We start from the raw sequence: 25,514 nt of genomic DNA, 5'->3' as shown, positions 1-25,514 counted from the left end.
AATCTTTCAGAGCATTGGGGATGAATTCTGGGGATCATCTGATCTTAGAATGAATGTTCCTTGGACTCAGAAGGTCCATATTCTCTGTTTGGCTTCAGAAGATACCTACAACTTTTTATTTCTTTTATCTCTTGGTATTTATTTTCTGGCATATGCTATTGGCATTACTACCACAGACATCTTCCTCGTAATCAGCTAATGCTGTTGTGGTCTGGAATTACTTTTGTGTCACTATCAGAACATACTTCAAACCTAGAAAGAATCACAGAGCTCTAAGCACACAAAACAAATCTAGTTTTTAAATTTGCAAAAAAAAAAAAAAAGTCATTTTAGTGGTTTGTGAAGTGTGTGTGTGTGTGTGTGTGTGTGTGTGTGTGTGTGTATTGAATGATGCAAACTACAAAATTGGTAAAACCATCTTACTTAAAAGTCTAGTGATGCTGTGTTGGCCAGAAGTTGAGATAGCTTGGAAAATATCAAGCAAACAAACTTTACCAGAGACAAATTCGGTTTTGAAGCTGGTGTTAATTGGCAGCCAAGGTGTTTCATTATGGAGCTGAATGTTTAACAGTTGTTACTATGAAAACACCAGCCCAAAGAAACCACAGCAGTGTGGAGGCTGTCTCCCATCTCACCCACTCCCTTTGACAGTGTGTCAATAATGTGTGTCCTGTTTTAAAACACCTGTGTGGTGCCTAGAGATTGTGTCTGTATTGAATCTTTCTTCATGGTGTCATCTGCAATGGAGGCATACTTAATAATGAATGGGTTCAGGGATGGTCCTTTCAAGCTGCAGGTGTTTTATTTTTCTATTTTGTTGTTTTCTCTATTTGAATGAAACCCAAGACCTTACTGGGAGAACTGTTTTCTCTTTGTAACCTACCACATAATAGAAACCACAGGGAATATATAAATGGTAGCTACAAAGATTATTCCTCTGGATGCAGCAACGAGAAATGTGGTACCTTGTTTCTATGTGTAGATGTACATACTGCTGACTGTGTAAGGAAAACACCTCAGGGCCATAGGTAATGATGCCCAACTGTTTACCCTCTTCGTGAATGGTAAATTGTGTTAAGGTTTCATAACACACACATACTCAGAGAACCTGACAGTATGAATGCTTTGATACCTTCCCCATGCTGACATTTTGTAGCTGGCTGGGGATAGAATAAGAGGTGAATAGAAGAAAAAGGAAAAATATGTGTTTGCTTCCCAAGTCCCTGAACTATAGAGCATAAATCCCCATTACATCCTATCTGTATCAGCATCAGATCTATGTAGATGAGCAGAACAAAACCATTTTCTGTAGAGGATGCAAACTTGTTGGTTTAGATTTCATGCCACTAGTTGCTCAGCCAAATCAATTTCATTATGTGATAATAACAATCTTACTGAAGCCTCTGATGTTGATTCTAAGAAGCAAGCATGGTTCTATTTGTTGTCCTTTGTCCTTCAAAAGAAAACAACTATGGGCTTGCAAAGTCTCAGTGAGGGATTCATAGAAAAATAATGAATGTTTCTGCTGGAGCTTGTCACAGGGGAGGCTGGGACAATAGTGATCCTATGCACACAGCTGTTCCTTGCTTGCTGGGCAACATGTACACTTGGATTTTTGACAGCTATAAGGGTTCACTAGAGACTTCTGCCATTCTCTTCATCCCCTCATAGGCAATGGTCGAGACAGTTAACAACCTCCTTCAGCCGCAAGCTTTGAATGCATGGAGAGACCTGACTACAAGTGATCAACTACGTGCAGCCACCATGTTGCTTGACACTGTGGAAGAGAGTGCTTTCGTGTTAGCCGATAACCTTTTGAAGACCGACATTGTCAGGGAAAATACAGATAATATTCGTAAGTGACCTTTGTTAAGATAGAAGGTCTAGAGTCACTTGCATAGCAGGAAAAGGAAAAAGAACTGGTGCCCCAGTCATGAGCAGTGCTTTGGTTTGGCAGATGTTATTTTATTTCTCAAATATCTTTCAGTTTAACAAGATCAGAATTCATAAATGTTAACCTCCTTAGGGCATTCCAATATTAGGTGCGTTACCTTGAGAGCACACCAGTGAGGTTTCTTAGTAGAATTTTTATGTAGGCATGTATTTATGTAGATTTTATACTGTTTACTCTTTTAACCTCCTAATTTGAGGATTGCCTGTCTTGAGTTATGTCCTGTAGGAAACAAGTCATTTGAGTGATGAGTTAATTTTTGGAAATTGTATCATCTCTTCCTACAAATATAAATCTGTTGTTATTGTGTTTTAGGCTGTAGCTGACAATTTTACTTCAGGAGATTTGATAAAGCTGTTTCAAATTTTATTAGGTTTATAGATAGATCAATACTGATGTGACAGTACATCTCTGGTAAAAAAGGATTTTTACACAATTCATGGAATATGGATAACATTTTGAAAATTAACTTAAAAGCAAAGACAAACTATAAAGACATGATGGATTTGAATTTTAAGTATTAAGCTTGATTATTGTGCATTTGAATTTTTGTGTTTTTTATACATCTTTACTTATTTAATTTTGTAAATAAAAATGAAACCACTAACCACATACTTGCGGACAAACTGAACAAGTCTAACATGACAAATCACCAAGAAACTCTGAATACAGAAAGAGTTTAGTAGCTAAGGAAGGAAATTCTTGGAGCTTTGACAGATTTCTCACAGAACACTGACACCTCTGTGTTATGAACAGAATTAGAAGTTGCAAGGCTGAGCACAGAAGGAAACCTAGAAGATCTGAAATTTCCAGAAAACATGGGCCATGGAAGTACTATCCAGCTGTCAGCCAACACTTTAAAGCAGAATGGCCGGAATGGTAAGTCAGAATTTGTTTTTGTGTTCCTTGCTGGTGAATTCTTACCCATCCGTTTGCTTTGTGTCTTGGAGTTTTAAATCCGTGATGTAAGAGTCCTTTACTTCTTCCTTGTGTACATCATCATCTTCCTCAGCATCTTCCTCTTCATCATACCTACTGGGCGAGCAATATAACAATGTTACATTGTGTAAAATTCTCTGCTTGGTTGTCAGAAACTAATTTGAACATGAGGAAAATTCTGAACCCCCAAACTCAAATATTCTTCAGAGTCCTTCCCCACTACCCCACTCCAGGAGTAACTGTCATTGCGTTTGCAAATTTATCTGATGAAAATTTTGGGGGGGGGGTTCCTTGTAATTTTTTTTAAAGGTATAGCTTTTGTGTTTTCTTAAGTTTATCTGTATTTTTCCTATGTAAAACTTACAGAAAAGTTAACTTATCGTTAGCCCTTATAGGAGAGCTTTGAAGGTTTGGGACTAGGCTATGTAGGTCAGCTTGAGGAACTACTAAGTCCAATTCACTAGAAGAAAAACAGAATATATAGGTATCCTCATGGAAAAACATATCCATGGCTTCACAAATCTTTAAAAAAAAATTGAGTTTTCACAAAGGCAGGAAGACCCTTGAGCCTTTAAGTGATGTGGAGATGATGTGAGTTGTGGTAACCCATTCACAACTGCTGCTTCATATAGAGAAAATAACTCTGCAAAAGATTCCCCTTAATAATATCAACAGTTTCAATTTTCTGTCATCAGAATATAATGCTGTCAAGGCATTATAAATCATTCATGAACTAACCTATAAATCATTATTCGACTAAAGAAATGTTTGAGACAGCAGTAGGATTGTGAACAGTGCAAACAGATCCTTGTGTCTGCTTCCTAGCTGGTTCAGTAACTTCTACTCTCCCTAACAGTGTTTCTCACTGAGAAGGGGTCCTTCCCAGGCATTAATCTCATCAGTTCACTTCCGGTAACACTTGGAATGAATCTGCCTTAGCAAGGGAGGCCTATAGTTGCCTGTCTTGGGCATCCTGTCTGATTTGCCCCACTTCACTTCCTGATTTTTTTCTTCAGGATGACCTGTAATTCATGCTAAGCATTTTAAAGTTATGTTCATAATACAAGGCATATGTGATTCTGAAGTGCCCATCTATGTTTATGGCAGCCTCTCTATCATTTGATGCCCCACCATTATTTAAAATAGCTTTTATCTCCCATAATTCTGATTAAGGGTTCTCTTCTTTCAACCACGCCTAGTGCCCCCAAGTTCAGACCAATTTCCCTTTCTGTTACTCATTAGAAAACAAATTGGGCTTTTAAGTGATAATAATAATAAAAATAAAATCAGATAAGATAAAACAAAACCTAACACATAAAAAAAGAACAAAATAGAAGGATGGGAGCCTATGAAAAGGCACAAGAGACCCACTAATTTACACACTCAGGAATCCTATAAAAACTCTACAGTGGAAGCCATAATATATATGCAAAGGACATGTAAGGTAAAAGCTATGCCGGGCCTTGGTGGCTCATAACTTTAATCTCAGCACTCAAGAGGCAGAAAGGCAGAAGCAGGTAGATCTCTGTGAGCTTGAACCCAGGTTGGTCTATAGAGTGAGTTCTAGGAGAGGAGCTCTTTAATCTCTTTCTCTCTCTCTCTCTGTCTCTCTCTATGTATATATATATATATATATATATATATATATATATATATGTGTGTGTGTGTATATATATATATATATATATGTGTGTGTGTGTGTGTGTGTGTGTGTGTGTGTGTGTGTAAAAAAGAGAAGGCATATATAAACAAAAGTTTAAAAATTAGATAAAATTTATGACAAAAAAACCTTCTGACATGAAATTTCTTTACAGATTACATAATGCTTGATAACATTAAACATTCCTTTTTTAAATTTTATATAACCAAGTCCATTTAAACGAAAACAAATATTTATAGACAATATTTGGGAATTTGGGCGTTGTTCTTTCCAAACTACTTCCTGCTGGTAAGGGGCACTGTCATGGGGGATCCGAAGAAGATTCAGAAATACTGGCTGTAGTCTGTCAGGCTGCTTTGTCCAGCTGTTTTGAATGTAGGATCACCTGGTACTCTGTTTCAGGGGGTCTGGCTTGATCAAACCACATTAGTCTGGAAGGAATCCACATCTTTTCATTTTCTGTGGAAACAAAAATAGGAATCCTTTTCCCCAGTAACTTGTCCTTGAACTTAATTTTTGGAGTCAAAGCATTTATTTTAATTTAATTTATTATTTTACATGTCGATCCCAGTTCCCTCTCCCTCCCTCCCAACTTCCTGGGAGTTCCCTCACTCCCTTCCTTCTTCCCTCCCTCCTTCCATCCCTTTTACCCTCTCTGCCCTCTCACATGCACTCTAACCACCCTCCCACCCCCCACCCCAATTCCATATGTAGGGGAATGTCATCCTGTAGGGGTCATGTAGGTCTGTGAAGTAGGGACTAGGGCTCTCTCCTGTCTCTAGATTAAGGCAGTTATCCCTCCATGGGGGATGTGTTCTCAAAGTCCTTTTGTGCACCAGGGATACATCCTGGATCCACTGTCTGAGGTCCCTTAGACTGCTCAGTCCTTCTGGCTGAGACCCATATTCAGGGGGGCCTGAGTCAGTCCCATGCTGGCTTCCCAGCTATCAGTATGGTGGCCTGTTAGCTTCTCCTTGTTCAGGTAAGCTGTCTCTATGGTGTTTCTGCCGCCTAGTCTTGTCCTCTCCCTCTGCATCTGAGTTCTGCTTCGACTCAGTGTTTATGTATGGGTGTTTGCTCCTGTTTCCAACAGGCATTAGTTGAGGGCTCCATGGATAAGTTAGTTGTTGATCTCAGTCTCTGGGAAGGGCATTTATGATAGCCTTTCCACAGAAGCTCAAATTGTTAGTTTGTGGCAGTCTTGTAGTTTTCTAGACCTTTCTTTGTGTTCAATTTTATCTTCAAACCAATATTGGCTCCCAATTTTATGTTCTCTCTCTCTCTCTCTCTCTCTCTCTCTCTCTCTCTCTCTCTCTCTCTCTCTGTGTGTGTGTGTGTGTGTGTGTGTCTCTCTTTCCTGTTGTCTATTCCTAACCAGGCTCAATCTTCCTAGTCCCACATGTTTTCCTTTCCTCCCCCTCGTTTTCTCCTACTTTTCTATCCATTCGTTGCCCCCCCACTTCCCCTGAGCTCTGGGGGACTTGTCCCTTCCCAGTTCTGTGAGGGACTTTATATGAATCTCTTAGAATACACCTTGTATCCTAGTTCCTCTGGTGGTGTGAATTATAGGCTGGTGATCCTTTGATATAGGTCTAAAATCCATATATGAGCAAGTACATACTGTGTTCCTCTTTTTGTGACTGGGTTACCTCATTCAGGATGGTTTCTTCAAGTGCCATCCACTTGCCTGAGAATTTCAAGATGCCATTATTTGTTTCTGCAGAGTAGTATTCCATTGTGTAGATGTGCCACATCTTCATTAACCATTCTTCAATTGAGAGGCATCCAGGTTGCTTCCAGGTTCTTGCTATTACAAATAGTGCTGCTATGAACATAGTTGAACAGATGTCTTTGTTGCATGGATGTGAATCCTTTGGGTATATGCCTAAGAGGGGGATTGCCGGGTCCTGTGGTAAACTAATTCCCATTTTCCTGAGGAACCACCATACTGATCTTTAAAATGGCTGTATGAGTTTGCACTCCCACCAGTAGTGGAGGAGTGTTCCCCTTTCTCCACATCCTCTCCAACATGAGTCATCATTGGTGTTTCTAATTTTAGCCATTCTTGCAGGAGTAACATGGTATCTCAAAGTTGCTTTGATTTGCATTTCCCTGATAGCTAGGGATATGGAGCATTTTCTAAGTCTTTCAGCCTTTTTGATTTCCTCTATTTATAATTCTTTCTTCAGTTCTGTACCCCATTTTTAATAGGGTTATTTGGTGTTGTGTTGACTAGTTTCTTGAGTTCTTTGTATATTTGTCGGATATAGGATTGGTGAAAATCTTTTCCCAGTCTATGGGCTGCCCTTTGGTCATGTCTACTGTGTCCTTTGCCTTAAAGAAGCTTCTAAGTTTGAAGAGGTCCCATTTATTAATTGTTTCTCTCAGTGTCTGTGCCCCTGGAGTTATGTTCAGGAAGCAGTCTCCTATACCAATTTGTTCAAGGTTACCTCCTACTTTACCTTCTAAGAGGTTCAATGTGGCTGGATTGTTGTTGAGGTCTTTGATCCATGTGGACTTGAGTTTTGTGCATGGTGACAGACATGGGTCTATCTGCAGTCTTCTACACACGCTCATCCAATTGTGCCAGCACCATTTGTTGAAGATGCTGTCTTCATCCCATTGTATAATTTTAGCTGTTTTGTCGAAAATCAGGTATTCATAGGTGTGTGGATTAATATCAGGATTTTCAATTCGATTCCATTGGTCTACCTGTCTATTTTTATGCCAATACCAGGCTGTTTTCAGAACTATAGCTCTGTAGTAGAGCTTAAAGTCAGGAATGGTGATGCCTCCTGAAGTTCTTTTATTGTATAGGGTTGTTTTGGCTATCCTGGGTCTTTTGTTTTTCCATATAAAGTTGATTATTTTCCTTTCAAGGTTGGTGAAGAATTGTGGTGGGGTTTTAATGGGGATTGCATTGAATCTGTAGATTGCTTTTGGCAAGATTGCCATTTTTACTATGTTTATCCTACCTATCCAAGAACATGGGAGGTCTTTCCATTTTCTGGTATCTTCTTTAATTTCTTTCTTTAGAGCCACAAAGTTCTTATTATATAGGTCTTTTATTTGTTTGGTAAGCGTTACACCAAGATACTTTATGTTGCTTGTGGCTATTGTAAAGGGTGATGTTTCTCTGATTTCTTTCTCTGCCTCTTTGTCGTCTGAAAAAAGTAGGGCTACTGATTTTTTTAGTTTATCTTGTATCCTGCTAGTTTGCTGAAGGTGTTTATCAGCTGTAGGAGTTCCCTGGTAGAGTTTATTGGGTCACTTATGTAAACTATCATATCATCTGCAAATAGAGGCAGTTTGACTTCTTCCTTTCCAATTTGGATCCCCTTGATCTCCTTTTGTTGTTTTATAGCATTTGCTAGAACTTCTAGTACGATATTGAAGAGATGTGGAGAGAGAGGGCAGCCTTGTCTTGTTCCTGATTTTAGAGGAATTGGCTTAAGTTTCTCTCCATTCAGTTTGATGTTGGCAGTTGGTTTGCTGTATATATCGCTCTTATTATGTTTAGGTATGTTCCTGTTATCCCTGACCTCTCCAAGACCTTTATCATGAAAGGATGTTGAATTTTGTCGAAGGCTTTTTCCGCATCTAGGGAGATAATCATATGGTTTTTCTTTTTCTGTTTGTTTATATAGTGGATCACGTTAATAGATTTTCGTATGTTAAACCATCCCTGCATTTCAGGGATGAAGCCTACTTGGTCATGGTGGATGATTTCTCTGATGTATGCTTGAATTCGGTTTGCCAGTATTATATTGAGTATTTTTGCATCGATGTTCATCAGGGATACTGGTCTGTAGTTTTCTTTCTTAGTGTGTCTTTGTGAGGCTTGGGTACCAAGGTTATTGTGGCCTCATAAAAAGAGTTTGGCAATGAACCTTCTGTTTCTATCTTGTGGAACAGTTTGAGGAGTAGTGGTATTAGTTCTTCCTTGAATGTCTGGTAGAATTCTGCATTGAATCCATCTGGCCCTGGACTTTTTTTGGTTGGAAGGTTTTCGATGACTGCTTCTATTTCATTGTGGGTTATAGGTCTTTTTAAGTTTTTCTGTTCTTGATTTAATTTTGGTAAGTGATAGTTATCCAGAAATTTGTCCATTTCCTTTGAATTTTCAATTTTTGTGGAATACAGATTTTCAAAGTATGACCTGAAAATTGTCTGGATTTCCTCTTTGTCTGTTGTTATGTTCCCCTTTTCATTTCTGATTTTGTCAATTTGCATGTTCTCTCTCTGCTTTTTTGTTAATTTGGATAAAGGTTTGTCTATCTTGTTGATTTTCTCAAAAAACCAACTCTTCGTTGCATTGATTTTTTGTATTGTTTTCCTGGTTTCTATTTTGTTGATTTCAGCCCTCAAGTTGATTATTTCCTGGCATCTACTCCTATGGGGTGACTTCGCTTCTCTCTGTTCTAAGGCTTTCAGTTGTGCTGTTAATTCTCTTATGTGATTATCCTCTGTTTTCTTCATATGGGCACTTAGTGTAATGAACTTCCCTCGTAGCACTGCTTTCAAAGTGTCCCATAAGTTCGGGTATGTTGTGTTCTCATTCTTGTTGAATATTAGAAAGTCCTTAATTTCTTTGTTTATTTCTTCTTTGGCCCAGGAGGAGTGGTGCAATTGTACATTGTTCATTTTCCATGAGTTTGCAGGTTTTCTGCTATTTGTGTTGTTGTTGAATTCCAATTTTAAAGCATGGTTGTCTGATAAGATACAGGGGACTATTCCTATTCTCTTGTATCTGTTGTGGTTTGTTACTGACATGAAATTTGGAGACATGGAATATCTGGCAATGCTGTTGTTCTTCTGGGTATGCAGTCTGCACTTAAGAGTATTTAATTTCCCCAGTACTTAATTTCTCCCTTGGGAAAAACTTAAAATTTCATTTGCATATGGTTATCAATTTGTGGTAACTTCTGGCATAGGGATGGTGTCATTTGTCCACTTTTCCTTTCATCTCTCTAGGACCCAATCTTGTGCAGACTAGTACAGGCCCTGTGCATGCTGCCTCAATCCATAAATTCATATAAGCTTTGCTCATGTTGATTGAGGGGACCTTTATGTGTCCTCCATCCTCTCTGGCTCCTACAAGTCTTTCCACCTCCTCTTCCATGGGATTCCCTGAGCCCTGAGGAGAGGGATTTGATGGACACATCTCATTTAGGTCCACAGAGTATTCCAAGTTTTCTCACCCGTTACATATGGTCCAGAGGTGGGTCTAGGTGTTAGTACTCATCTGCAGTGGGATGAAGCTTCTCTCATGATGGTTCTGCAAGACACCATCATTTTATTCTTAAAAGTGAAGACTTAGTTTTATATGGAGATTCTTCTCTAAGGTGGACCACTGTTTCTAAACTCTCTCCCCTCAGCCATATTTATGATAATACTAGTTCATAGCAGTTTCTTTCTCTCCTTCCTTCCTTCTTTTCTTCCTTCCTTCCTTCCTTCCTTCCTTTCTTTCTACTACTTGACTGCTTACTGTCTGACACTTTCGAGGCAGTAAGTTCCTCAAAAGCAGGGGCCATGTCTAATGTCACTCTCCCTGGTAACCATAGTGCTGCAAATAAGACGAGGCCCAGCAAATGAGTTCACAAAGATGGTATTACATGACTGTGTAGACTTTCTTACTGAAGGCTAAAGAGGACGTAATTATGTCTACATTGGCTGTATCGGGTGGCTTGCTTATTTTATTGATTGCCTTGATGTGCAATGTTTTCACCTTAAATCCCATTAAGTCACTTTGGAGTGAATAATTTGAAACTGAAACAATTATGTGAAACTACATCCACTGATAAAGTGGATAAAGTGATAAAGTGGAATGACAGCATGCCACTGAGGATTTTTGTGGAATTTTATGGCTTATGAGCTGACTATGAGCCAATTACAATAAAAATAACTAATATCTAGGAAAACAAACACACACACACACACACACACACACTCACACACACACACACACCTGGATAATACTAAGTGTAGCCTTCAAGCATCATAAATTTTTTCCTAAATCTAGAAGGAAAATAGTTTCTCTCCTGTAACAGATGAGTTTTTCGTGAGCACCTGTTCTTTAGACTCTCTGTCTTCAGAGATACAGGTGAGCTAAAAACCTTCTCTTCTTGCTTGGAATCTTCATTATGACCTCTTTGTTAGATTGTTGAAAAGACAATGGATGCCCTGAAATAGCATCCTGCCACAAAGCATGAAAATGTCTGGAAAATGCTTATTAAGTTCTTAGGCAAGTAAAAAAAAGAAAAAAACAGTGTTCTTTAAAAACAAAAAATTCTATTGCAAGATGGGTGTGGTGGTACACACCTTTAGTAGCAGCATTGAGAGACAGAGGCGGGGGAATCTCTATGAGTTCAAGGCCATCCTGGTCTACAGAGTGAGTTCCCAGACAGCCAAAGGTACACAGAGAAACCTTGTCTGGAAAAACAAAACAAAAGAATTCCATTGCAATGCAATTAAAACACAATGAGCTATATACACTCTGAGTAGTTTAAAAAATCTGACTGTTATATTTACCTCTATAAATGAAACATAAAGCAAAAGCAACCAGAAACTAAATGTTTCCTATTTATAAGTTTCCATGGTGTTTCTCACTTCTCCTTGCTTTTCTTTTCCTAATGAAACATCTTTATTATCACTTTGTTCATAGACTTCATATATGCAGAATCACTCAATGTTGCTCTTTTCTTTTTGGCTTAAATAATCCAAAAAAAATCACTTTGATATTCAGTCATGATTTGCCATTCACTAATATTTTGTGCTGTATTGACACATAGTATGTTCTATTAATGTGATATATTTATTCATCTATTTTATTTCTTTCAAGAAAGAGGCTATGATCAATAAAGAGTGTAAAAATCCTCATGCAAATTGTTTTCTTTGTGGTAAATGTTCTCACTTATCCAGGAAGGGTCAATATGTATGCAATTTTATAAAAAATGTCAAAATCTTTCCAAGTCACTGAAATATTTTATATTCCCATCAGCAGGGTATAAGAGTACACATCCAAAACTTTATAAAACATTAGTATCCACAGGGTATAAAATAGTATTATAAAGGTACCTTTAACATTTTGTTTCCTTAATTGTTAATAATTCCATCCATCTTTCCATAGATGAAATGGTTCTTGTTACATTCTTCCCTGAAGTGTCCTTCCAGTAATATCTTTGGGTAGTTTAAGGTATATTTTGACATCATACTGTTGACTGACATACATATTCTGTATATTCATCCTATTGTTCCCTAGTCTGTAGTTTGCATATTTATTTTCTTGATGATATATTTTAATAGGTCCAAAATTTTAACTTTGATGAAGTTCAGCTTTCCCTTTTATGGATAGTGGTTTGAGGCTGTGTACATTATTTTATCTTCTTTAGAGTAAAAAGAGATTATCTTGTATTTTGTTCTGGAACTTTTATAAATCTGGATTCTGGATCTGGGTCCAAGAAACATCTTGAATTCAGCATCCAGTATACAGTACTTGAGATTCAGTGTTTAAAGATGTGATATATAATGACCTCAACAGAATTCAATTCTCCTTCCTCGTCAGTGACTTTGTCCTTTGGTATGAATCAAATAAGAGTTTGACTTTACGTATGTGAATGTGTATTTATACAGCTTTGATAATCACCTAGTCAAAATTACAAACTCTAGTCAAGTGTATAAACTAATCAGTTTCTTCAAATTTCTAATTCTCAATTATATTTATTTTAGGAGAGATTAGAGTAGCCTTTGTCCTGTATAACAACCTGGGTCCTTATTTGTCTACGGAGAATGCCAGTATGAAGTTGGGCACAGAAGCCATGTCCACAAATCACTCTGTTATCGTCAATTCCCCAGTTATTACAGCAGCAATAAATAAGGAGTTCAGTAATAAAGTTTACTTGGCTGATCCAGTGGTATTTACTGTTAAGCATATCAAGGTAAGATTTGTTTAATTTTCTACATTATTTGTATTTGTTACAGAATTCAGATTAAATATGTTAAATTTCTTTCAATATTTTCTATTATCTGACAAATCTTTTATATGTAGGTACTGTGTGTATAATCATATAGTATATCCTTAAAAATATATTCATGATTGTTTTCAGAAATGTTCATAAATAATTCAGAAAAAATAAATGTGGTCTCTATATAAAATGATATATTAATTTTCCTACATAGTAACATTATTATATCTAGATATAATATATATATACATATATATATAATGCAATACTATATACTTCAAATATGCACCATACAGTTCCTAAAAGAATTTGAAGCACTTAAAATAAACTGGACAGCAGTGCTTTATATGCTATTATATGCAGTCATGTCTGTGTCTGAAGATGTATTTCTGTACATGTACAAACCTGGAAGTTGTAAATGTTATGAAGATATATAAACACTATCCTCTTAGAAGTGTTTTCCTATAGTTGGCTTCTTTACTTTGAAATTTAAAAACCAATACAACTCTAAAACATTGCTATCAACATCATTTGCTCGTAACATCGTTTTTGGTATCAGCCGTTTTGAAAAATAGTAATCTCACTTCAATCAGACAGAACAAATGCCATGTACTCAGTTTCATTTTAAACTGATGAAGGCCCACTTAATATGAAAATACTGCACACCTCTGTAAGGATTACAACATAGCACGAGGCTGTGCTGTGGGTAAAGAAAGTGGCTACTTCATTTGCTTGATCTTAAAATACTTATTGCCTTTATTGATCTTTTTCCACCATAGCAGTCAGAAGAAAATTTCAACCCTAACTGTTCATTTTGGAGCTATTCCAAGCGCACAATGACAGGTTATTGGTCAACACAAGGCTGTAGACTCCTGACAACAAACAAGACACATACTACATGCTCCTGTAACCACCTTACCAATTTTGCAGTGTTGATGGCACATGTGGAAGTGAAGGTAAGAAATAGCATAAAACACGAATTTCTAGAATGCAATCAGGCTGCTAACTCTAAACATTCCTGAATGTTTTCCCCTAGTAATTCTAGCCAGAACTCTGGCATTCATGCCATATCTTTTTGAATGATTCAAATCAATTCTTTCTTTGTTTATTGTCAACAGAAAGTATAAAATCCAAGTTTGCCTGTACTTACCCTGTAGCCTCCCTGCTTTCAATTAGACCACTAAATGCTTTGTTGTAACTTCATGAACAGGGTAAATGGGACTGGGTTAATGGAAACTGAAATTGGATATATTGAACACTAAAGAACTATACATAAAGTACTGTCAAACCTATTCCTGGAAAAACAACAGATAAGTATGACACATACAACCCAGTGGTGTGGAGCAGTTAGCATATTGTAGTACAGAGGAATGAATAAGTTCATGTAGTTGACTGTTTTCACAGTTGAAAACCGGCTAAATTGGCTGTATCTGCTTCTTTCTAGAATGACAGGATTTTGTATATTAGAGGGTTGAGGAAGAGAACATGAATTTTCAGTGGAAGAGAAGGTTGAACAGGCCCTAGGGTATTTTCTAACATAGGAGAATTGTAAAGACTTGACCTATAATAGAGTCTGTATCCAGAAATCCTAGGTCAACAAATTTAGTGACTGAAGATCTCTGCTTTTTGTTTGTTTGTTTGTTTTTAGAAACAATCATTTTACTTATCAATCCCACCCCCAGTTCCCTCTCCCTCCCATCCTCCCATACCGCCTACCAACACCCCCAATCCACCCCTACCCGCTCCACAAGGATAGTAAGGCCTTCTATGAAGGATCATCAAATTCTGTCACATCATTTGGGGGGCCCTAGGCCCTCCTCCCTGGGCTGAAATTATATCCCTCCATAGGGAATGGACTCCCAAAGTCTACTTGTGTACTAGGGATAAATACTCTTAACAGTAGAAACCGTATTGATCTGTGCTTTTTTTTTTTTTTTTAAGCAAGATATGATGTGAATGACTAGGAATCCTGGTGTCTTGCTTCTTTCAAAATAATTAGCCAGGAGCAATGTCTGAATTGATTCTACTTGTGGATTATAATTAATAATTATAGGGAGAAGAGACCTAGCTTATGGTTTATGTGAATAAAAATGCCAAAAATAGGCAGTTTTCTGACAAAATTTGTCTAATGAATAAAATACACTGTCATAAAATAAATGAATATTTAAAGTGTATGTTTATAACCTATAATTTTCTTCAAATATTTTATGTAGTAAGTATAATAAAACCTCTTTCATTTATATTAAAGTTATTAATCACATATAAATCACCTTATATAGTATATAATATTTACTTTTAATATTTGGAGTTTGTTTACTTTTATTTTATGTAATTTGTCCTTTGCTTATATGTATGTTGGCATACCTCATATGTACAGTACCCACAGAGGCCAGAAGATATCCTAAGATCCTGTCTATGTGGAATTATAGATGCTTTGTTTTCAAAGCATATCACATTATAGGACCCTAGCCTATTTTTTTAATACACATTGAATTTTTAAAAGCATGAATACTTAAAACTGAGTGTTTCTTGATAAGTTTTCCTATTATATAAATAATGTTACTTTTATGCAGCTTTAAGAATTGATAGATGATACGTTTTAAGGAAAATCATAAGTTGAATACAATTTGAAAGAATACAAAATTTAACTGTTCAATCAAGGACGTCTTTGTTGCTATATATATTAAATAAACAAGATAAATGTTGCCCTCAAGAATATAGTTTTTCAGACTGGAGAAATGACTGGGCCATTAAAAACTAGGCTCACAACAAAAACTATATAAAAATATAGTTTTTCATAGAGGAAGAAAGGCAAATATTACATCAGTGTGAGGGAGAGATTAGAATGAAGGTGTTTTTTTAATTATTGTTGTTTTTGTCTTTGTTTTTTTGTAGTGTTCTATGGAAAAATTTAATACATAATGTCAGAAAAAATTACTAGATTGTAGGTGGTAGCTTATAAGATTTCTATTAAGAAATTAAGGAATTCATTCGGAAAGTTGTAAAGAATATCTCAATTAGATATGGCATATAAGCAAAATAACCAAAATGTTAAATGTAATACTTGAAATTATATGAAGACCTTAACATTACAGCTTCACATATACAACATGGCTCAGCAGCAACTAGAGATGAACGCTTCAGTAGGACTGTGGCTAAGTTCAATAAGCTTAACATGTATCAGCTAGGACTGGAGTCTGAGCACACACCCACATACAGCATGGCCTACATGTCTCCGTATTTACAAACAATACACAAAACTGGGAAATATGGAACACATACTGATTTACAAAACTCAGATGTACTCACAGACTCTGGCTACCAGCAGCTTGGGAGCCTGCATGAGAGACCGAAGTAGGCCCTCTGCAGGTAGGCAACAATTATGTGGCTTGGTCTGTTTGTCAGGCCCCTGTCAGTGAGACCAGGTTCTGTTCCTAGCACATAAGCTGGCTTCTTGGAACTGGTTCCCTATTGTGGGATGCCTTACTCAACTTTGATGCAGTGGGGAGGGGTTTGGTCCTGCCTCAACAGGATGTGTTAGTCTTTCTTGATTCCCCATGGGAGGCCTTGCCCTCTTTGAGAGGTGAATAGGAGTTGGTGGTGTCAGGAGTTGGGGGGAGTAGGAAGAAGGGAAGGAGGGAGAACTATGCTTGGATATTGCAGTTAAATAAGGATCAGGATAAACAGATGGGCCGAATAGATGTTTATACAGGGAAAAATAACTTACAACCTAGACAGATGAACACCAGCAAATTCCACCTGATGCTTTCCTCTCCACGACCTCCTACCACCAAGAGAGCGTTCCCGGCTCCTCCTCAGACCTCCTTCCACAGGTCACTTCCCCCCCTGGCTCAGCCACCAATGGGCGTGGTCAGTGCCACAGAAGGAGACAAAGTGAATATCCCACTACACTTGGCATATAAAATGAATGAAAATTAAAAAGATATATATACCATATAAAAAAACCAGCTGTAATGACAAGGGGGAACACAAATCTTAATTTAGAATTCCTACCTTTACTGTGTGCCTTGACAGTGTGGAGTGCATCATCCAGTATACCTAGAAGTAGTCTACTCTACCAATTAAAAGCATGAGACCTCCACTAGGGTGTTCTCTACAGTGTTTCAGAGTATTCCTATAGAATGAGTCTACAAGCACATAAACCACTACCCCCTTTCTAGAAAGTGATGGCAGTTGAATTCTTGGCATTTTGCTTAGATGATTTATGATACTATAGGAGTGACAAATGTGAAACCTGTTAGATGCATACAAAGTGGCACATAGTTTAATAGGTCTAGTATAGAAAGTCTGTCACCATGGCAGGTGTGAGGAAAATTTGTATTTCAGCTAGATGTAGCACATAAAATCACACATAAAGCTTATTATCTCAGTTATTCATTTTAGTAGATGAATTACCAATAAGAATTTATAAATTTGTGAATTTTCACTTATATGTCATCAGTAAGAGTGGAACTGCTATTAATGTTCAACACATTTTAGAAATTGAAAACTCTGGAGAGATTCACCTACCTTATGCCAATGATGCAAGTAATTTTCTATTGCATAGTTGTTTTGTTTCGTTTTGGAGGGTTACAATTTAGACAAAAATGGTATAGGTATTCTTGAAGAAGACTGCATCTGTATCCAGCTGGCAACATAAAAATAAAATTAATTTTGCTGTTTCAAGAGTTAAGGTTTTGGTCTTCAAGGACTATAAGGCCTAATTTGTGAAAGCATTTCAAATTAATTGAGTTCAGCCAGATTGGCCACATTGACAAATGATAGATTTAATTCTGGAATGTGTTAGTCAGGCTCTTGGATCCTACATTTCAACCAGCCAAGACATTAAACTCTGAAAAATGGACCGAATTTAGGCAACAGCAAAATATCATTTTTTGGGTTCAGTTCATTTCCTAACAGCCCTTCTCCAATCAATTTTAAAAGGATCATGACTGTGACCACTATTGTGTGTCAACAAGAGACAAAATAAATGGAAATGATACTTTCCTTTAGCGATCACTCACATAGAATACTTCATGTGTATCTAGTATTGCAGTCTCTAGTGATTACCACAGTCAGCTCCACTTTGATCCTGGAACATGAGTTTGGCACTTTCATGATTAAAGAAGAACTGAAAATGCTGGGCCTAGTCATTGCTAGAATCCGAAAGTGAAATGTATTAGCAAATTTGCATTAAATTTCTGTTTGAAACAGAACAATAATTTATTCATGCACAATGAGAGTTACAGCAACCAGTTAGAACAGATATATTTACATATATATATATATATATTTGTTACCCTATTTTAACTCACAGTAAAGCCTTTAAAAGGAGGAACATTATATTAGATAAGTTGATGATTTTGGAAAGAAAAGAAGGATTGCCAGGATAATCATGAACCCACTTATATCAAATCTTGGCATCTGTTTTACCCCTAGGATTTTAACTGAACACTGAACTGCCCTTATCTGTGTCTGCCTACCTGTCTACATGTGTGCTTATCTGTCTATCTAAGTTCTGTCTGATGAATTCTACCTACTCTTAATAGCACTTGCTTTGTTTGCTTGTTTGTTTGTATGTCCCATACTTTGAGGATCTTAGTAAGATAATCATCATAAAGTTATTGACAACATTTTTAATGTACATCAGGTTCTCTATAAATGTAAGTTCTTGTTTCCCATTTGTCCCATGTGTTACTCAACTCTGGTGATTATGCTTAAGATTGCTGGCCCTTGAGGTCTTACATCTTTGAGGAGCATTGGCATGAGAATGATAAGGAACTGAAATGATGGTCATGATACTGATGATTACTGAGGACTACCCTTTGATTTAGAGATGTAGAAGAAGGGGATGGATCTAAGCCTGCTTGATCAGAGAGGGTTTAACAAAGAAATGTTCCGATCAGTAGGAAGAGTATAATATGTTTAGCTAGGTTATGGGTGGGAAAATGCGCAACAGTCACTTTCTTCACTTGGCCTGCCTATAATATTCATAAGTTTCTTTCTTCAGCATCTGGATTTACTTACCTTCCTTTGTTGGTTGGTCCTCACCTGCATGCCTTTTCATCCTCACTTGTGCCAAAAGTTTACTAGATCACTGCTTTTATCCCGAGCTGATCTCATGTATTCATATTGTTTTAATCATTAATTAACAACTCCTAGATTTTGATGTTCATTTCTAGACTAATAAGTTTAACTAGTGACTTGACATAACTATAGACATTCATTGACTTGTGTTGTAATTAAATCCCAATGATGTCATTGTAAGTTCAACTGCTGTAAATCATAAATGGATTTAATACGAGGAACATACCCAATTTTTAATCTTAGCCTCATGCTGAGCTGCACAAAATCACCTATATAAAGCCTATTTTGGAGTATGGTAGAGACAGTCATGTAATTTATTGAATATTGTAAACCAGAAAGATTATATATGACCAGGAGACAAAGGTGAGCATTTTGAAAATGTGATGGGGTGTGTAAGAATACAAAACACAGTGAACAAACACTGGTTGCAATACAGTGCATGGTTTAGTATAGATGGATACTCTTGTGATGCCATGGTTGATAGTGATATGCAGCTTACTGCTACTACCCAGCACCTTTACACTTCGTGTTGGACCAACCTTATACTACATGTTAGACTAGGGATGTGCTGAAGTTCAAATCTGAAGTGTGGTTTTTATCAACCAAGTTCTGGTTTTGCACTATCATATTCAAAATATTCTAGGTCAAGCCATTATCATTCAAACTATCATAAACTGGATACAATCTGTAATTAGCTTTATATGGTAAATATAATTTTCCCATAGAATCTTCTCCATCTTGTTGAATGACTACTTTGCTTTGCCAGGTGCCCCATCCTGCACCACACACCCTCGTTAATTTGCTTTATTTTACTGATGCTGCATGTTAGTCCTGTTAATACAGTCTGATCTCAGCATCTTTATCATTGTCCTCCTGCTTCAAGCCCCTGGTATCTCCTCACTGAGCTTCTGTTAAACGTCTTCGCTGCTCTCTCCTCTCCTTGTCCCTCCCTGTTCTACTCTAAGACTGGTTGCCAAAGCGATTCTTTAATACTGTGAATTAGACCACATTACTGCTCAGATTTATTCTCAAAAGGCAATTTTGTAAATCCTTTAAAACTCAACCTAAGACTCCTTACCTTAGTTAAGTACAAACTCAAAAATGCTAGCCCTCTTTAGGGACTTGTAGCTCTTAACTGTTTTTTCCTATGGCTCACACTGTGAGACTGTCCCAAATCCAGCAGGTGTGCTATAGTCACTGATGAAACCTTAGCCCCTCCCACCACACCCAGCCATATAGCTTCAGTTTACACTTACTTTCTCAGTGAGATCTTCCTTGCAAAAAGACCAGGTTGCAGAAACACATAGAGACAGCTGACCTGAACAAGGAGGAGCTAAAGGGCCCCCAGACTGATAGATAGGAAGCCAGCATGGGAGTGACTCAGGCCCCCCTGAAAATGGGTCTCAGCCAGAAGGACTGAGCAATCTAAGGGACTCAGACTATGGAACCAGGATGTATTCCTGGTGCACAAAAGGACCTTGCGGCATCTCCCATAAAAGGATATTGCCTTAATCTAGAGACAGGAAAGAAGTCCTAGTCCGTACTTCAAATGACTTGACAGATTTACATGACCTCACCTGGATGGCACTGCCCTACATGTGGAATTGGGGTGGGGTGATGGCAGTGGAGGGTGGTCAGGGCACATGTGAGGGGGCAGAGAGGGTAAGTGAGATGGAGAGAAGGAGGGAGGGAGAGGGAACTGGGATGACATGTAAAATAAAAACTAAATAAATAAATTTAAAAAATTCACATCACCCTATGTGCACCCATTACAATGGGGAGTAAGACAAACCAGGACCCTTGGATTAAGGAAGTTATAGTTATCAAGTGAGAGATGTGGTAAGGTCTCAAATTTGATGCTGAGAAAGATTTTTAGATATGTCAACTTAGGCATATGTCAGAATGAAGTGAGTACCTTCAATCCAATAATTAAACTTTGGTAAAAAATTAAATATGAACACTGAAACTTTTGCTGTTTTAAAACTTTCTTTTCCTATAAAGTAGAAGATAATGGACTATGGTAGGTTTTGTTTTATTTAATTTTTTTAATTTGTCCTATTTTGATTATCTGTTCTAAATTCATGACTTAGCACCAACAATCTAAATAACAATAAGCAATCAATTTTCAGTGAGCTAGTCTTTAAAACTCAAATTAGATGGTAGGAAGCATAAATAGATTTTAAATTAGATTTACTAATGGGCAATATATATCATGAATACTTATTAATAAGTTGATTAAATACATAGTAATCACAAACAATAGCACTTGAAGTAGTTATATTTCTGCTGGAGAAAATTTTTATAAAGAAATACTTATCTATATTTAGATTTATATGTGCTCTACAAAAACTAACACTGGGAACTTCATAGTTTATAAATAAGCACCAAGGTTCTTACAAAATATCAAGGGCTTTCTTTTTTCCCACTCATAAGTAGTCATAATCATATAGTGATTTATTGCTATTTTATAAGTTTTCTTCTCTTGTAAACATATTTTACAAGTTTAATATTAGACATTGCAAAGGAATTAGGAATTACCATTCAAAGAAAAAACATTTCTCCTAACAGGAAAAATAAATTTAAGGTTTATTTTATTTACTTCTAAAATACTGAAACTTACAAAAATCATAATCTTAATTTGAATACAGTTAAGGCTTCAAGCAAAATAGTAAAAAATATCTTAAAATCTGTTTGTTTCAATTTTCATGTGTATATGTAGTGATAGATTAACTATGTTATGCTTCTTTTTTAATTTGGAAATGTTTCTTTTAATACACTTTAATAATTCTTCAAGAATTCATACATGCTTACAATGCATTTTGACCATGTTCATCCCATTTTCTTTTCTCCAGCTCCTCTCAGTCCTGCATGCCACCCCTCCAACTTCATGTTCTCATTTTTATATAGCCACTGAGTCTAATATATTCTTTAAGAATATAAGGGCATTACATAGAAGATACTTCCTTAGCCTAGACACATGGGGGAGGGCCTGGGCTGTGCTCCAAATGATATGACAGACTTTGAAGACTCCCCATGGAAGGCCTCACCCTCCCTGTGGAGCAAAAAAAGGATGGGATAGGGGTTGGTGGCAGTGATAGGGAAGGATGGGAGAGTGAGGGAACTGGGATTGACATGTAAAACAAGTTTGTTTCACATTTAAATAAAATTTATTATATATATGTATATATACATATATTTATACATATATGGATATATATACATATATATATACATATATATATGTATATATATCCATCAACTCAAATATGGTCAACCTGCCAGAGGTCAAGTCCTTAAAAAATGGCTGTCCTTCATGAGAAGCCATCAGCTACCAATAGCTCCCCAACTACGAGTGGAAGCCTGTAAGTCTCTTTCCCTTCCATGCTGAAACTGACTAGTTTGATCTTGTTCAAGTCTTGGCAAGCAACCTCAGCTACTGTAAGTTTATGACTATAGTAGTCCTCCCATGTCTAGAAGATGTTTCTTTCCTCTGGTTCTTCCCAGCTTTTAGCTCCTACTGTTTTTCTGGCCCCCTCATCTGTGATACAGATACTATATGGGAGGATACAGTATGATATAGGCATACACTCTCTGCAGCTGAACACTCCACAGACATTTATTCTCTGCTCTTTTGAGCAATTATTAATTTCTACATCAACCTTAGCATTCTGCACAAACAGTCTTTTCTGATTATGATAGATGAATAATGTTGATGTTATGAGGAACTTTCATTTGAATAGGCACCACACTTTGATCAACTGCTGTTCATAATTTTAGGGCCGTAGTCAATTACATCTAAAATATCTCTCACCTACTTGTAACTTTCACAAATTGCTACCCCAAGTTGTCAACACAGCTTGGAACCTCACTGATTTTATTGTTTACAAAAATATTATGTTGTCTCTTGTTTAGACACAAAAATAATCATTACACAAACTTAGAGACTATAATTTTATACATAACAAAAATAGGATTTGTCATATATTAAGACTTCTCCATTAAGCTTAAAAATGAAAACAATAAAAAAAATCAATTCAAATGTAGAATCACAATTAATAGAGGTTGGGAAGGATATAAACTAAAGCTATTCTGTTTCAAACTAAATAAATTAACATTGATACTGATAATTAATTTTTAAGGTGTAATAATAAAAAAGACTGCATATTTTCCTATCAGTTCAACTTGACATTTATTTTTATTATCTCTAAAATATTTTTACATTCCTGAATTTGATGATTGTATTGTTTTAATAAATTTATTCCAGTATTTTACCCTGATACTAATGCCACCACTGATCCCACAGTCTCAGAAACAAAAACAAAACCAGTGTGTATTTCACCCTTAATGTAGTATTAACCCTTTTAAAGCAATTACAACCTGGAATATTTTAGTTATAAATTCATTTTAAAATTTCCACTTCATTTTATTATTACATTGTGTCATTGTGTGTGTGCATGTGGGTTCATGGGATTGAACCCAGATTTTCATGCTAGGTAAGCACCTTCTTAACCAGATCACTGACTGAAACTTTAAATCCCATACCACACCATCTGTGTGCTAAGTTAAAAATTGAAGCTTTTTCTAAGCTAAAAGAAAATGTAAGGTAGTTTTAAACTGTAAGGCTCTGCCTACACCAGCCTATTTTCTAAAAGACTGTTTCCCTTTTTTAAAGTGCTAATGGAAAAGTTATTTATTTGTTTAGTAAGTGTGTTTCAGTAATGGAAAATAAAAATGTTTAGTGTATAATTCTAAAGTTGCTCATACTTCCAAAATTATTTTCCTCACTTAATGGCCTAGGCACACTATGGCAAAATGAAGGTGGATGTAAAGATCGTAAATCATAGTTTGTATGCAGTAGCTAAGTGTATTTACTTATGACAAAACATTAGAAAACTTACAAGTGTAATGTTTATCAAATATAGAAAGCATCATGAAAACAATAGTTCCAAAATGTAAAACTCTACATGACCAACTACAATATTAACTATACCTTAAAAATTGACAATCTTTTAGAGCAAAGACATCAGCTTGATTTTTCTTGTTGAACATCATTTTGTATTATGTTTCCTTTATGGCTTTGCTAAAATTTAAAAATAATTATTTGATAGTACACTATGGTTTTGTCTCCACTGGTTGTCTTATTATATATTAGGTTACTTGGGAACAATGTGTTCAAGGAATATTGTTCTGTATTCTTCTGCTGTAGCAGAGGGGACCCACCTCCTGAGGAAATAGCCTGTTCTGGAAATGGAGACAAGACTGACAGTTTAATGTTGCTGGTGAAGCATGAGGGAGCAACATCTTCCTGAAATAATTTCCTTTAGAGATGGAGTATTGATTCTTTAAGGCTTTCTCCCCTTCATGCCACTCAGACTTATCTCATGTTTGGGATTAGGAGAACACATTAAAATGTAAAATTGTTGTATTATTTTCACTATAATATTTTACAAGCCTCTTATAGAAAAGTTGATAAATAATAAAACATTTTTCCTAGTTAAGTTTAAAGTTTTTGTATGTGCATGGATGTATGAGTGTGCATATGATACTACACATGTGGAAGTTACATATGGGTTCTTGGGATTGAACCCAGAACTTCATGCTTGGTAAATATGCCATTTTATATATGCATGCTTATTTTTGCTGTGTTATTAGATTTTGTCAGTGAATGGCTGACATCTGTGACAACTATGTTAATTTTTTTCTACCCAAAAGGTACTTACATTAAAGCAATTCTATTATCTATTGTATAATTCATCTATAGAATAGTCTCATCTTTCCAGTACTGGTTTTTGCTTTGGTTTTTCCTGAGGAGGAACTGCTCAAGAATCACACTTTATCTTAAGCTTCCCTGGCTGTTTAGCTTACTTAAGTCTTCATACTTGATGCTTTCAAGCCTGAATGTCATTTGATAGAGTTAAAATCTAGTGTCTGGTTAAATGTTTCAAAGTCAAAATTGCTCAGGATCCTGATTCTTGGAAAGAATTCCATGTCAAAGACACTGAAGCACAGTAGTCATTAGTCTATCCACAGGCTTCCCTAATAATTGGTATTATTATGATTAGTCACATGATTGAAGTTACAGTGTATGAGAATATTGAACTTTTTGTAATTCAGAGGAATCTATGGAAATACAGTTGGAAACATTCTTTGTCATTTCTTTTAAAGATGAGTTTCTTTGCAAGGTGTATTGTCTTTTATTTGTCCTCCAAGTACTTAATTTCAGTCTTTGTGACCAAAAAGCTTTTGACTCTGTATCCTAATATTGATAAGCAATCATCAAAATCATCATTTAGTAAAAGAAAAATAAAACATGTAAAGTGGTAAGAGAAGCTGCTGCATGATGTAAGAAGAAGGTTTAGCCAGTTGGTAAGGATGTCATGATATCCAAGGAAATTTATTTAAATAATTGGAGAAAGATAAAGTTTTATTAATATGAAATAAAATTGGATTATTTGGGGAGTGTTCTTGCTCAGTCATACTGTGCTTTATCTCTAGCCCTGAGTTATATAGCAACATTTTTAATTAGAAATGACGGCATTCTTATTATACACAGGGAGTAGGAATTTAGTTCCTCAAGCAACAACTTTCAGTCTTTGTCATCTTACCTTTATAAGAATGGCTGAAATGACCGCTAATAGTGCTCCTACAATTCTGTTGAGTAACACTTTCTAAGAAAAGGCAGTTAGCCATGGAGATTCTAATATGTAGTGGATCACGTGGGAGCATAGTATGATTCCAGATGCCAGTTACAAAAGAAAGCCCAAGCCTTCTGTAGCGCAAACTTTACTGTAATTTTTCTATGGGATCTCAATGACAACATTGTCACCACAGTTTATTATATTTCAAATTTATATTTAAAGGAAATAGAAATAAGAATTAAAAGTAAGAACACATAGAGTCAAGATTCTTGGTC

The 25,514-nt window shown here is 36.3% G+C and overlaps 1 protein-coding gene across 29 annotated transcripts in view; it reads left to right on the top strand.

The window, feature by feature from the left end:
• Window positions 1-25,514, top strand: part of Adgrl3 (adhesion G protein-coupled receptor L3) — a 734,924-nt gene that overhangs the window by 596,718 nt on the left and 112,692 nt on the right. For all 29 annotated transcript variants that reach the window (XM_051198505.1, XM_051198478.1, XM_051198481.1 and 26 more), the window contains 4 exons: window positions 1,672-1,855; window positions 2,708-2,830; window positions 12,279-12,487; window positions 13,294-13,470. In XM_051198505.1, the coding sequence (XP_051054462.1) occupies window positions 1,672-1,855; window positions 2,708-2,830; window positions 12,279-12,487; window positions 13,294-13,470 (693 nt within the window). The remainder of the gene's footprint in view (window positions 1-1,671; window positions 1,856-2,707; window positions 2,831-12,278; window positions 12,488-13,293; window positions 13,471-25,514) is intronic.

Source organism: Phodopus roborovskii, unplaced genomic scaffold (genome assembly GCF_943737965.1).
Source record: "Phodopus roborovskii unplaced genomic scaffold, PHOROB, whole genome shotgun sequence".
NCBI lineage: Eukaryota > Metazoa > Chordata > Mammalia > Rodentia > Cricetidae > Phodopus > Phodopus roborovskii.
This window is presented reverse-complemented; position numbering and strand designations above follow the sequence as displayed.